Source organism: Porites lutea, chromosome 5 (assembly GCF_958299795.1).
Source record: "Porites lutea chromosome 5, jaPorLute2.1, whole genome shotgun sequence".
NCBI lineage: Eukaryota > Metazoa > Cnidaria > Anthozoa > Scleractinia > Poritidae > Porites > Porites lutea.
The window spans coordinates 46,036,479-46,051,637 of record NC_133205.1 but is presented as its reverse complement, the minus strand read 5'-3'; the positions used below and the strand labels follow the sequence as shown (position 1 = coordinate 46,051,637).

Here is a 15,159-nt window from a genome sequence, read left to right as displayed (position 1 = left end):
TTTCACACTTGGCTCCAAGGCTAAGGAAGAGAAGAACAAAAGAAGTGAATTATTCATCCCTGAATCTCATTGCCATTTCTTTTAGCTTTGGAGTCAAGGGTGGAGCTGTTGAAAGGATTTGTTTTATTTTCTTTTTTAATCTTGTAAGCAGTTTGGAATTTTTGGATAGACCAGGCAAAGTAAAAAAGGCCCACTTGTTGGTGTAACAAAGTAATAAATCAATAAGCTTACATATTCACACCACATTGTATTTATTTGCTCAGTTTGTTTCTTTTATGATAGGGGGTGGATAACTACTGAAATATGAAATGACAGGGGGTGGGTTAAATTTTTTTTATAGGTCAGAGAAATAAGTCATTTTGAATCTCTGCTTTGCCTTATTTAATGGAGTCAGTACACAGGATAATCGTTTTCGCAAAACAATAAATCTATTGAGGCAAAAATAGGAGAAACAACAAAAAACATACGTGAAAATCTTGTTTGGTGTAAATTGTTTGGCAATAAGGCTTTGACAGTGGTAATGTCTTCATCTCAGTTCTGGAACTTTCAACTTTTTGTTTATAAGCAACTATTTGGTATATTGGGCTCATATTTTCAGTTAACTGAAATTGATATGTCCTTTTAAATGTATTCAGCAACTTCATTTGTTCAGCTTCATCAGGTAAAAACTTGGTGTGTTATTCGGACGGCAATCTAACACTCAAGCTTTCAGTCTCTTAGTCATGAATATAAGAATGAATTTTTCTACTTTCCTCACTTAAGTTTTAACATTTCAAGTCTTTCAACCGTATTTTCAAATTTCCAACCTATTCATGCCAATTCAAAGAAAAACAGCCTCGGTTCCAGAGAAAAGTATTTATGCTGCTGTTTTGTCGAAGGCAAACAGTTCCCTCCTCCCCCAACAAACAACAACCCCCACCACCACACCCCACTCCCCTCCCCCTTCCCCCGTTCCACCCTACTTACCGAAAAGGGAACTGGCCCCTAATGGAAAGTGCTTTGATCTGTTTAATTCTCTCAACTAATTCGACATGAAACTGTATGAAGATCAACCGGGGAGAATTTGTGTGTGGACACTGCAGCAAGATCGTTTTTCTAGCTGTCCAAGCTTTTGTCGTCGGGTATTTTACCGCTAATTTCCCCCTCAAAATATCACTGGTTCCTTATTCAAAGAAAGGCCGCTTCTTTGCACAAAATATCATTGGTGCTTTATTGAAAGAAAGGTTCGCCAGAATGAACCTTCTCATCAACCATCACCGAACAGAATCAGCAAATGATCACTGACAAAACAAGTAGTGTACACTTTTCGCATCCATCTTTTCAGCTAGCCGCTAGATTTGCGCTATTTCCTGCCATGTGAAAATTCTTCCAGAGGCGTCGTTGGCCACAGCCGCAAACTTGAACGAAGGGGGCTCTTGTTTGGGTTCATTGATAAAGGAAACCGTCAGTTGCGATGTTAAACCCCTCGAGCTATCTCGCACACCACATTGCGTCAGCCATTACGCCGCCGCGCGAAGCCTGGGTTTTTGCCCCGTCAGGGCAAAAACCCAGATTCCCTCGGCTGGAATATAAAAATAGCTCCACGGGGAAAACACGGATGACGTCATGGTCATGTAAAAGGCAACGAGTCTATTTGGAGAAATTGACGTAATGTGCCCTGATATATAAGTGTCCCCTTGCGAAATACTTGTTCAATCGACTAGACTCGACAATGCAGAAGAGAGCCACGAGCATCGCAGAGTTTTTCCCAGCGAAGAGATCGGATCAAGCAGAACAGCTTGATGGTGGACGAGCGACGCAGGAATCATCCAGGTAGGAAGTCATTTTTCAATTAAGTTTGTTTTCGGTTTTTTTCCCGCCGGCCGAGGACTCAAAAAAGCAGTCGCACCGAAGCAAGGTAAATGGTTAACCGTGATTTTCGGTTACTTAATTCACTTAGTATTGCCCAACCCCGTTGATCGTTATTGCGGATTTGAGACCATTTTCGAAATTAATCGTTTTTTTTGTTGCCTTTCTTTGGCGGGAGTTTATTTTTGCGGATTTGCGATTTTTTATGTTTTGCTGGAAGTTGATTTTTGCGATTTCCAGACAGTACCAGTACCCAGCATTGATAATATGTTTGTTATTTTCGGGAACTTATTTTTGCGGATCGCCGGAAAAAGCGGCGCAAAAACAAACAAATTCAAAAAGTCATGATTGATTGGGGTTGGTTTAAGTCATATACCCTTGCTTTTCTATGTACCAACGAATCTAAATTGCGTGTATTTCAATTTCAACTTCTGCATAGAAAATTGGCAACAAACTATTTCCTTTTTAAAATTGGAATCAAATCTAATGATCAATGCAGTTTCTGTAAAGAAAGCTCGGAAACTCTTTTCAATTAAGTTTGTTTTCGGTTTTTACGTTGGGTTTGGAGAAATATGTGAGAAATTCTACTTATCGTTCTGTTTACTTCTTCCCGCTTTAATTCATTTTCTGAGGCGAAAGAATAACCAACAGATTGCTCACTTATCGTGCTTTTTTAAGTTGGATGTCTGATTGTTTTGTTGCAGATCTTCACAAGATCCGCCAGCGCCGAGCGAGGCTGGCAGTGATACGGCGGACAGCCCAGAAAGGTACAGATTTTTGCTTCGTGACAAGCATGAAACTATTACTAGCAACCCAGAGGAAAACCGCTTAAAACGAAATCGGGACTGATGAGGACCACAAATTGACTAGCTGATTCGATGAAACCGTAATTTCACCACCATAATTTTAACTACATTTTTGACGTGGCTACGTTAACAATGTCGTGTCTCTTATTCTGTGTAGGCCTTCTTGTTCCCGCCGGCCGAGGACTCAAAAAAGCAGTCGCACCGAAGCAAGGTAAATGGTTAACCGTGATTTTCGGTTACTTAATTCACTTAGTATTGCCCAACCCCGTTGATCGTTATTGCGGATTTGAGACCATTTTCGAAATTAATCGGTTTTTTTGTTGCCTTTTTTTGACGGGAGTTTATTTACATGATTGATTGGGGTTGGTTTAAGTCATATACCCTTGCTTTTCTATGTACTAACGAATCTAAATTGCGTGTATTTCAATTTCAACTTCTGCATAGAAAATTGGCAACAAACTATTTCCTTTTTAAAATTGGAATCAAATCTAATGATCAATGCAGTTTCTGTAAAGAAAGCTCGGAAACTCTTTTGCACCTCTTTTGGGAATGCCCGTTCGTTAAATCCTTTTGGAATGATTTGTCGCTTCTCATGTCCTCATAAATTTCTTTAGTAGTCTATTACAATTGAAGGTGTCTTTTTGACAACGGGGTTAAACGACTGTATCTATTTGCTGTGTATTAATTCATTTCTGTTTTTTTCAGACAGTTTTTTGACCAGGAGGCGAGAGCAGAAGGGACACGAGACGGCCGAAGGTAGGTCAAGCATCTTTCTTAATATGCATAACCCTCGTATGCGGCTGTGCTGAGGAATGAGGAAAATACTTCACAGTAACTAATATTTTCCCGCGAAATCGCGCTACAGATTGCCGCGAGGGAAGGGAGGAATCAAGAATTAAAAACAACGACAACAACAACAACATGACTTTAAAAACTTTCTAAGAGATCACTTGAGGAGTATTTGTGAAAGAAAGTCTTTCAAGTTGTCATCAGCTATTTCGCCAATTTTTCCTTCTTTTCGGTGACATGTGCATTGACGTAGAATAGCCCGTACGGAAATGTTGGTAAGTTTCTATGTACGTGTTTATATGACGTTTGGCGTTTGCCATCAACGCCATTCTAAATGATCTGCTGTCCCTCTGCACTTACAGCGCTGACCACGACGATGAAGAAGATGAAGATGGTGACGTTGAGTCCTCACAGGACAGGGCCTTCTTCGTGGCGGACCAGGATGTGGTCGAGGAAAGTAGTCAGTCCTTTTATCGACAACAGGACGCGGCTTCCCTCCAAAGGGACGTCGAGAGCGTGGAGCCATATTTCCCCTTGGCATTCGCAGAATCCGCCGACCGGCCTCTAGCTTTCAACTTTGACTTGTTTCTGCTAGACAGCCTGTCGTTGCCAAGGCACATAGTGCCTCGAGATTCGCGGGAGGAGGTGTCCAATGCAGTTTTGTTCGACAACGCTGCCAACGCTATCAGCTACTGCACCGAGAGACTGGAAAGGGGGTGGAAAGATACGCGTCCTGCCGCTGATCCAACTGAGCGGGCAAGTCGCAGACACACCCACCCAAAGGTGAACAAGTGGGAACTCTTTCGCCGTCACAGCGCACGTTTGACCGAGGCTCTAACCAGCGGACAAGCGCCGTTTGACGCCAATTTAAACCGCGTTCGCTTGGACAGGTACGTTGCTCAGAGACACTAGTAAAAAGCTATTTTTTTGGGGGGGGGGGTATTCGCGCGAACTGACGATATTTTGTTCCTTTTGTTTCCTATTTATTGGCGATTTTCTAGAAAGTACACAGCATTGATAACATTTTCGTTTTTTTGTTTAATAATCCTACAATGCTATGTACACCGTTTCGTTTCCGAATGAAGGGGGCAAGTTGTAATTGAACAGACACGATTGGTTAGTACTTAACTTCTGTGTAGCGAATTTAAGTTATAGAGAGTATTCACCCTGGAGTAGATTTTACGTGTTTGCGGGAACTTATTCAGTCACGGACCGCTGGAAAAAAAACCGCCACACGGTACCCAATCAACTAATAATTTTAACCACAAAATCTTAAACGGCACACTTACGAAGCCCTGTCTGTTTTGGAACGACTGGTTTGGGGGCGCAAAGCAGGAAACCTATAGACAAGCCTTTGTGGACTGACCCTACTCTCTTGCTCTCCTAGGTTTGGAAATATCATGATCTGGGACGCTCCGGCCTGGAGCCTCGCAAGCCCTGAATTCACGCACGGCTTTCCCAAGCGGCTGATAGTGCAAGAACACGGGGGTTTCTTACCGGGGAACATAACCGTGTCGGCGAAGGCCAGCAATTTGACGCTGAGGCGTTTGGCGGTGTGCGACGTGGCCTGCTTGGTCAGTCAAGCAACGACCGCCGGCTCAGGTCTGAGTAGAGCACGGCTCCTTAACCTCCGCTACGCGGCCATCAGTTACCAGAGTGGGTCATTCTGCCCGCAGTACCTGGCTTCCGCCATGGTAGAGTTTGGCGTAAACTTCGCCACCTTTGAGGCATTATCGGCAGACACCTTGGACACGCTTCACGCCAGCCTCAAGCGGGGTTGGAGACAGGGCGACGACTCCAGCAGTAGCGGCGAGGAATCCAACGAACCCCTCATATCCTGTCCGGAGAGTGTTATGCAGGAGATAGGCAAGTCCAGCGCGGAGTCTTCTTCGGAGGCTGGAACCTCCCAACAGCCACCAGGAGACAGCGAGCGGACAATGCTCTGTGCTCTCCTCGCACGGCTGAGCAGCCGGCCCGGCTCGGAAAGCAGCGACTCAGAGGAGGACCACCATGGGGAGACTGACGGAGAGAACACCTCGACGACAGTGGGTGGCGCACGCGCAGCAAGGAAGAAGAGAAAGACTTCCTCTGTAGGCGGGAGGAGAGCCAAGGCGTCCCGCGTGGGAGAAGCGACGGAGGGCAGGGAACCAGGTAAAGAACGCTGAAAAATGAAACCAAACTCGATTATCACTCGCACATAATAATAATAATAATAATAATAATAATAATAATATTTCTATAGCGCTCTTATCCTATGTTCAAGGCGCTTTACAGTCATGTAAACAACATTATTGAAAAATATCTACAAATATACAACCATATCCTATTATATTTACAATGAGTAAAAAAGGGAAAAATTAAAACTAACGGAATGTATACAAATCTATAAAAACAATGATCCGTTATTATGATACCAATACATGCTGGTATCAGCACATGATACCAGCTTCGTGTTCTACGTCTCAGGAGAGACCGTTTTCAGTTTGTGGAGTTGTGCGCACACGCTGAGACAGTCGCAAACATTTGGTAGCTAAGAAGCAAACTTGAAAAGCATTGATAGATTGCTTATGTCATTCTTCTTATATTAGGAAAGTGCTAGCAAATATGTTGCGAAGTCTGAAACAAGAGATTTCCTTGCAACAAGAATAACAAACATGGAATCAATACCCCAAGAATAACAAAATTGAGCAAAATTTCATACTGGTAAAGGAACAAAGGCACAACATCATTTTTTCGGCTAAAGTTGCGACACAGCTGGGCTAGCAAATGTTTGTTTTCTATTTAGCGTTTATCTTATATTTTAAGTTGTTTGACATTCATATTGCTTAATTTTTATATATTACATTAATCTTAACTCTTCATTTTTGTAATGCGCATTTGATCATATTTTTATGTGAACCTGGGCAATATAAATGATACGCTCACTCACTTCCAAATCATTAACGGCGAGAACTCCCTGTTTCATTTCAGCAGGTGCAGAAACGACAGGCGAACCAGTGACGGCGCAAGAGGAAGAAGAGGCAAATCCCTGGGGCTTGCAGGACGGGTCGGTCGCGGGACTCAGGCTTGACGCCTTCCCAGACGCGGAGACGTGGCAGGACATGTTAACTTTCTTCCGACAACACCAGCCGCTTCGCCAAGAGGTGGGTGTCCACACTGACGGTCTCTTATCCCTCCCTATCCTTCTTATGGTTATCGTTATCGTTGCTATTTTTAAGGAGGACATTTTCCGTCCGCCGATGACACAATCAGAAACACTGCATTTTTTGTTCTTTCTCTTTCCAAACAGGAAATACGAACCGCCTTGCCCAGGGCAGGCGCTTGGCAAGGAGAACCCGAGAGGGCACAAGAGGCCACTAGCAACCTGATTGCAGACGCACGCCGCCAACTGCTTGGTGAGAAGATGGCAGCCCTCTTCGTCATCTGCGGCCGCGACAACTGTAACTGCCGAGAAGACAGCTGTGCTCTGAAAGGCGGTCAATATTGGCTACAAGAGCAGCCACGAAAACCCTGCTCGCAAGACCTCCGCTGTGCCGTTTGCAGCGTCTTCACACGACACCTGGACCTCTGCAATCTCCTCGGTAGGGCGTCTACTAGCAAGGGCGCTCTCTTCAGTCGACTCCTTGCGAGTTCCGTGGCAGTTCACCAACTGTACGACCTCGCCGTCCCGGCAGACTTACCCCCCGGTCAGAGGGTGACCAGAAAACAGACCGTAAAGGGGATACTGTGCTCCATGTTAGACGTCGAGAGAAATAGGCTACAGTGCCTCAGGCGCATAGGAGAGCTAGCCACGCTGGTGCCTAAACTGCTCTGTGTTCAACTTAGCAGCGGTCGCGCACTCTTCTGGGAACAACTGAGAAGAGTTTCCAACACGGTGATCGGGCAACGCGGTCGAGCGGCAAAACTAGCCGCTCTGGAAGCTTTCCGCAGGAGAATGCCGGACGATTCGCCCTGGAAGGAGTTCTTGACCCCCGATTGAGATCTCCCGCATCGCAGTGACTGCCCGTGAATGACTTTGCACGTGGCGCTTCAGAGTTTATTCAGTACTTGTACTTTAAGCAGTTTATTCAGTACTTGTTTATTCGGTACTTGTGTTCCATTTTGCCTTCCTTCTTGTTACTTTCCTTTCTCGACAGTAGTGTGACTGCCGATTGAAGTGCAGGATGCCTGTAAAAGATAGCAATTAAAACTGTCAATAAAATGTTGCTTTCGCATGATCATAACTGTATCTTGTCCTGCTCTGACTCAAGGCAGAGAGAAAGAGGGTATACAAAGGTAGAATGCTTATTGACAAGAAGTACGTGAAATCTAAACCACAGAAGCACCGAAATTTACTCTTTTCATGCTCCGTCAATTGCTAGATCGGCAGTTAAAATTGATAACAAATTAACCCAATCCTTTACTTGTCAAGCCGGGGTGAAGCAAGGTTGCATGTTGTCACCTACCCTTTTTAATTTCTATCTAAGTGATGTACCAAAATTGCTAAATAAGCTGGAATCTGGAAGTTATTTGATGCACTGACATCTCCCATACTCTTTTATGCGAGTGAACTATGGGGGATTGATTGCAGTGGACAATTAGAAAAGGATCCAGCAGAATTAGTTCAGAATAAATTCCTGAAGTGGTTGCTGGGAGTTAATAAATACTGCAATAACCGTCAATGCCTGAAAAGCTGAGACAGCAAAGGTTTCCAATGAGAATTGAAGCCCAATGTAGGAACTTTAAGTTCTGGTTTTTTCCCCTTAACCTTAACCAAAAATGAAAACGAATTATCCCAAAATGTCATACAATACTATTAAACGGAATGAAAACAAAGCTTTCTGGAGCAAAAAAAAAATCAAAAGCTTCATTATTGGAACAGATAGGGTTAGGAGAATTCTGGATGAAAGCACACTAGGAATCGTAAACATCGTAAAAATCAGGCAACGGCTTAAGGATATCGAACTACACAGAGGGCTAAGTGAAATAAGTAACGACACTAGAAAACTTGCTAACCAAAGCAACAAAATGAGAACCTACCGGTTATTCAAAACGATAGACAATTACAAATGTGAAGATTACCTACATCGGGTCACCCATACGCGACACAGAATAACTCTAACAAAAACTGCGACTAGGCCACCACAAATTAAGGACCCCTTTGTTTTTCCTGTTGAGTTTTCTTTACGATTTGTAAGATATCCATCGGCAGAAAATTTCACTCCAACATGTAAGGTATAATTATTGACGATTTCAATGTGTTCATTGCTAACCAGAAAATTGCGTTTATCTATCGTTGATTTTCTACCCTTGTTTGGAAATACAACAACTCTTGTTTCAGTTGCATTAATCTTATGAAGCCAATCCTGACAGTATTTTGATAGTCTGTCAAGACTTTGCTGCGAACCTGCTGCTGAGTTAGATATTAAAAGTAAACCAGGGGCATAAACTGGGACAGAATACAGCCTTGTAGAACACCTTTACCATAATTGCAAAATTCTGCTCGAACAATATAGGGGCTGTTTTTTTCTTTGGAGCGCGGGTGGTGGGTCTGGACAGAGAATCGGCTGCCACTGTTGCAAACGCGCTCTTTTCACTAACTTATAAATTGGATTCAGCTAACAGAGCCACTCCCTTCAAACATCTTTTGCAACAGAAATCCAATTCCATTAATATCCTATGGCTACGGCAATTCCTGGACTGTCAAACAGTACTCCCTTACTCGAACAGCGTTGGAAATTACAAATCAATTTCTTATTAGAGTTTGTTCTTTCATATCCTCTTATTCGGCTATTTTTATGCCGTACTCTTCTTATAGACCTTGTCACGGTTTTCGACGCCATCGTGACGAGAACGCGTGACAAATTACAGTGTTTGTATGAGAATCTAATGTCGAATAATTTCCGTAAAACGGCTGTTCTGAAAAAGGTATGACTTCTAAACTAAAGCGCTACCAAACAAAGGATTGTACTAAAAAATTTGGGGGGCGCGTACCTGTGCTTAAATTTCTCCGGAGGCTTGCTTTAGATTTACCATATATTTGTCTGTAATTTTTCCCGGGACTTTCCGACTTACAGGCAAATGTATAGAAAATTTCAAAAAGTGGTTCTGGGTCTTCTAGCGCATGTAACGCCCTCAATGTTCTCTTTCTTTTTTTTTTTTTCCAGTAGAATCCCTAGGAGTGAAGCATTAGTTTAAAATTCAGATATTTTTTGCAAAACAGCCTTTCTACGGAAATTATTGGACATAAGATTCTAATACAAGTACTGTAATTTCTAACGCGTTTGCCTATTCGTCAAGATGGCGTCGAAAACTGCGACAAGGTCTATTACCATTATTAAACTATGACTGATAGGTGGACAAATTATAGAAAATGCCTGTATTTCCTGCGATTCTCCAACACATGCACGCACGCTATTGTAGCTCCTTTTATGCTGATGACTAGTCTTAAACGCCGAAATTTTCTGGGACCGGTCTATAGCCATTTCTTTCTAACAAAAACAATAAAAGCACTATTGCAAAAACCTACCTAGCACTTGCTGCCTTTTCCCACAACAGGATTGTTTTTTATTTTCGCCCTCAAACTCAAAACTCGAGCGAGGATCGCACATCAGCTGACAAGATGGCGGCGCCGGTGGCCGTTTGGTTCCAGTCTCCCCCGTTCCATACACCGTCACATTTATACTCTATCGCAAGCCGATCTTCGTTCGTCTCTCAGAGCCAAACACCGCGTGTCACAAACTTGAGACTGTCACCAGCGCGCAGTTCACTCTCTACTATATAATACGCACAGTTTTTTAGCTGGCCAACTTCCTCCCTTCGCCGGTAATAAGCCCTCAAAAATACCCCCATTCACCTCTTTAATAGACCAATCACAGGCAACTTGCGCACAAAGCTAAGAAATATTTGAAGACAAGTCAATTGTGAATTCTTCCAGTAAAAGAAAGCTTCACACACAACCTATCTTTTTTACTTCAGGTTTGCTTAAGCCTATTTTCCCACGCAACATAATTCAGATTGATTGACATGCTTCGCCGGCCTTTCTCGAAGCTTAGAAACCGCAAGTCCGCTAAGTCGGTTTAAAGGTGAATTTCTCAGCATTTCGTTATTTAAAATAACTGCACAGTAATTTTCAAGGAGTTATAATAACTCCTCTAGTGGGCCTAATTTAACTCCTTACAGTGGAGTTATTTTTTGGGGAGTTATTTTAACTCCAAAAAGGGGTTTAAAGAACTCTTTTTCAGGAATAAAAGTGACCCCAGATATTGAGGAGTTGAAATAACCCCAAAAAAGGAGTTATCCTGTACCTAAAATTTTTACTCCATTTTTGGAGTTATAATAACTCCCTAAAAATAGGGTCTCTACTCTCGTGGTTGATTAACTAGAATATTGTCATCATTGTCCGGTTAAAAACAGTCACGAAAGTATCTTAAAATAACTTTCGCGATCTGAGCATGGTGATTAGCTCGTTTGAAAAAAGGAACTTTTTGCAATAGAAGAAGAAGTCTGTCTTCCAATTATTCACTGCAGAGATAATAACGGGAAGTCAACTTAACCAAATTTGATAAACGTCACGTTTGTACAACGTTATTAGCAGGTTTCGTGGAGTATTTTTTGCACTGAAAAATCTCTTGAAGCTTACTAGGCGTTGTGAAGTTTGTGATTTTGCAGGTTAAAGGAAACATTCTGTTCCAGTCTAACTGGAAGGTTTCTGTCTGCGTTAAAAGTTTCCTTAATAGGAAGCGCCATAATTCAGGTCATAGAGAAAAAGAAAAAAAAAAGAGGAAACATCTTTACGGTGGCCAATTTACTTTATTGGTGTCAAATTGAAGTAGAATAGCGAGCTGCAGGTGTTTCCCTGTTTCAATAGTATTCCGAATATTTTACGGCTACCCGGGCAAAGAATATCGTTATAGGTGGTTTTCACGTTACGTCATCGCCGCCATGCTGGTGGACAGTAAACAAAAAATCGTTCATTAGCTCGTTTTGTTTGCCCATCAGCATTTGTTCATTTCACCATTGTTATTTGTGTCTCCTGAGATTGGATGAAAACCACCTATACCGAGGACATTTAGATACAGAATCTTTATATCAAAGCTTCATTTCAAAACTAAATAATTCAATGTTGAATGAGTGTCTTCATATCTGATAAAGAGACGGCTCACGTCCAATTTTTTAGACCAAAGTAACTTCAGACCTTAATATTTGTGCAAGAATGAGTTGATCTACATCAGAGATTTTGAAGCCGCTCAAAAAACTCGCACCGCTTTTTTGACGTTCTCTTTGCCTTGGCAACGTCGTGGTTGCTGAAACCTGCCTTCACTAGCCATAATAAGAAAAAAGTTCTTTTTACAGGTGGCCTATGTCACATAATGTGGTTTTCAATAGGGCACTGCATAAAAAAAACTACAAACTACAGTACTAAAAATGACGAAGTATTAAAATAGATGAACTAAACTATAAACTATACCGCTCTCTTATGAACGCACATTAAAGTTTACATTTTAGTTTACTTCCCAAGCACGCGTAGCCCGACCATGCTGAAGAAAGTCTGCCCACCCCGGGGGTGGTTCTGGAATTGGTCTTGGATTGAGAAAGCGCCACTCGATGTCCTCCAATCGCGGCTGTAGTGGCGCGAAATGGACACGCGTAAATGGAAAGGGAAAGAACCCTAAAGGGATGCACCGGGGAGGGCCTTCTGTAAGATTGAAAGGAAAAATAGACTGCTTGCAATGTGGGCAACTAGTTCGTATCCGTCCCTCGGAATGAACAAACCACTTAAGAAGGCACTCCTCGTGAACTCGTTTCCGACAGCATGAGAGTCTGCTAGAAGGAACCTCAAGACTACCGAGGCACACTAAACACTTTGACTGAAGATGTTTTTCCAGCCGTGCCATGTCTCGCTGGTAGCGTTGTACGGATTTTTTCTTTTTTCGCTTGCCCATCTCTCGTGACTCTAAAAGACAATGAAACACGTGTGCTCCAATTAAAACTCAAACTATAATCCAAATGCCGTTTACCCTCAGCAGATAACAGGACGTGCCTTCTCGTGAAGGGCACGCGACTCAAACAACTTGCTGAGCATTACATGACAGTATTCACACACGACAGATGGGCAAGCTGCTACGATTTGAAGGTTGAGAGCTGGTAAATCACGCGTACAAGTGAAATAAGCAGAAGGAACAACGCTGGGCCATCCACTGGCGTGGGAAGAAACCTCGCGCGCGCCCGCATGCACCGTGCAATCTGTCCCAGACGTGCAGGAGGCCTTCCTCCCAGCCTGAAGACAGAAGACGTTAGGCACGCGCGCTAACGGTCTTACCACGGCAGCGGAAAGCCTAGCCTTTGGTCTGCAATTATTTGACGGTTATAGCGCGATTCACAAGAGAAGAAGAAAAATTATGATCGTGACTGCGCAGTTCTCGCAGTCTGCATTTGCATAACGATTTCAGACAATAAGGCGTGAGCAAGTCACGGGTCATGCTTAATTTTTTTTTGTTTTTTTTATAATTTTTTTATATAAATATATATTTGTTTGCCAATCGTTTGATAGTTCGTTCAATCAAGGACATTCAAAGGGAGTCAAAAACTTGATCGCCTTGCCTTTCCAAGATGGTTCTGAGATGCCTACGGTTGAGTGGATGGTTTCCGAACAAGCGTAAAGATGCGTCTCTTGGGTGTCCTGAGCTCGTACAACCCTTCAAGTCGATGGAAGTGAACGTCGATAGGATAGATCAGAGCGCTGGTTTTTTCTTGCCAAACATCCGTCCCCGCTTGAAATTCGTAATAATTTGGGCGCGTATCTAATTCTCGAAGCCAGGCCAACCGAACGTCTCTTCCGTCGTGGGTGTACTTCAATACTTTGGCTAAAAAAACGTCTGGCCGCCCTGGGTTCACATCGGAAGGAATAAGCGCGCATAATTCTCCGGGAGACGGCAAATCATCTGAATCTACTTCCTGTTCGTTATCGGAAGAGGTCGCTCCTGAGGTAGTCGGAGGCTCATCAAAAATAGAATTCAAGGCCGACTTACCGAGGTAGCGTAATGCTTGTGACGTGCGCTCCTGTTGTGTTCGGCGATCGTAAATATTTATTTGGGTTCTCAAAGTGTGTTTGCAAACACGCGCAAGAGATTCGGCAAGTCTCGCGTCAGAACTTTCAGGCGAAGATCGAAAGTGCTCGACCAGGGCATGTCTCATTTCATTTATCCCGCAGGGCAAGCCCAAGTTTCTCTTAAAAATGGTCGATAGGTAGAGGGAAAATGAGCTCGATGATCGGAAAGGCATGCCGCGTTTGTTCACAAAGAAGTAGTCGTGACTGCTCTCTCTGCAAAGCAGTCTTGGTCTCGACCTTGTTCTGTATTCCCTGAGGTGGTGTGTCAGGAAATCAAACTCTTGATCAAACTGCACGACGTTTGGGCCATATTTTGCGGCGGTCTTGTACCCCGTCTCAACCAACCAGACTGGGCCGTTGTCTGAGATGACTACTACATTGTCGCCTTCGGACAAGCCTCTTAACAGAGTCTGCACGCCGCCTTCTGGCATTTCCGTCAGCAAGCGAAGAGTCCTCAGTTCTCTGCCTCGACCTGGATTGACAGCGAAAAGGAGAAGCATCGTAAAATCCATGTGCAGCCGCGCCTTGCTTGCGGCAGGTGCGTCCTGGTACTGGCAGTGAAGGCTTCGAACCAACTCTTGGTACTGAGGCCATAAAAGTCTGACGTCCGGCATGCTAGTTGTGAAGGCTTTTGCTCTTTCCAATTGCCGTCTGAGCGCGCGAAGGTCACTAGAGACAGAGTCACCTTGAAAATCCCCGTACCTTTGGTCTGCACCCAGGAAGTTTGAAGTGGTCACCAAAGATTGAATATAACAGGCGGCAGTGGAATTTTGCACTCGCCTGTCCGTACGCAGGTGGCTAATGAAAGACTCTACGAGCGGCAGGTTTTTTACCAGGGCTAACGAGGGCGTCACCTCCAACTTACTCGCGCCGAAACTTAGGAAAGTGACAAGGCGTTCGACGAGTTTTAGCCACGTCGTCATTGTTATTTTGCCAGAGCGCCTCTTGTGATTAAACTCGCTAGTATAAAAGGGTTTCATCGCTTTGATTTCCCTCACGACCCTTTTAAATGGCACGGGATCTAGTCCTCGACTTTCTAAGATACTTTCTACCTCCTCTAGCCTCACGTCGGCGCCTGATTCGCCGGGCTCAAAACTCAAGTTCTCTCCTTCTTCGTCACTTTCTTCCACCGCTACTCCTTTTTTTTCTTGTCTCTCCGTTTCTTTCAGTGTTTCTTCTTGTCCTGTCTCTTCCTCTTTTTCTTCCCCTTCCTCTTCGTCGTCGTCATCTTCTTCTTCTTCTTCTTCTTCTTCTTCTTCTTCTTCTTCTTCTTCTTCTTCTTTTTCTTCTTCTTCTTCTTCTTCTTCTTCTTCTTCTTCTTGCTCTTGTTGTCGTCGTTGCTGTTCATCTTCTTCCAATTCTTCGCCCCTTTCTTTCGATCGCCGGTCGGCCGACTTACTCGCACAGGCGCTTTCAGAATACCACGGAATCTGAGCAGCCGTCGTCCCAAGGAAAGAGTGACATCTATTCTCGGTGTCAGTAGCAGTGGTGGGCATTGTTTTGCAAGCGTGACAGAGGGCAGATAAATTTTGTCCCGTAGGCAGATTTGTACCGGTTACATCGCGGAAAGGCAATGCGAGTGACTGGTTCTTTGCCCTTTGACTGAAATCTATGAATGAAAGGTCT

At 43.6% G+C, this 15,159-nt stretch overlaps 1 protein-coding gene across 1 annotated transcript; it reads left to right on the top strand.

Annotated features, from left to right (window-relative positions):
- Positions 1 to 1,707: 1,707 nt before the first annotated feature.
- LOC140938452 (uncharacterized) lies at positions 1,708 to 7,422 on the top strand. The gene is made up of 8 exons (XM_073387926.1): positions 1,708 to 1,812; positions 2,553 to 2,615; positions 2,812 to 2,865; positions 3,360 to 3,410; positions 3,806 to 4,333; positions 4,831 to 5,594; positions 6,414 to 6,586; positions 6,733 to 7,422. Exons 1-8 carry the CDS (start codon positions 1,712 to 1,714, stop codon positions 7,420 to 7,422), a joined length of 2,424 nt encoding a protein of 807 aa, XP_073244027.1. The 5' UTR covers positions 1,708 to 1,711.
- Positions 7,423 to 15,159: the final 7,737 nt, after the last annotated feature.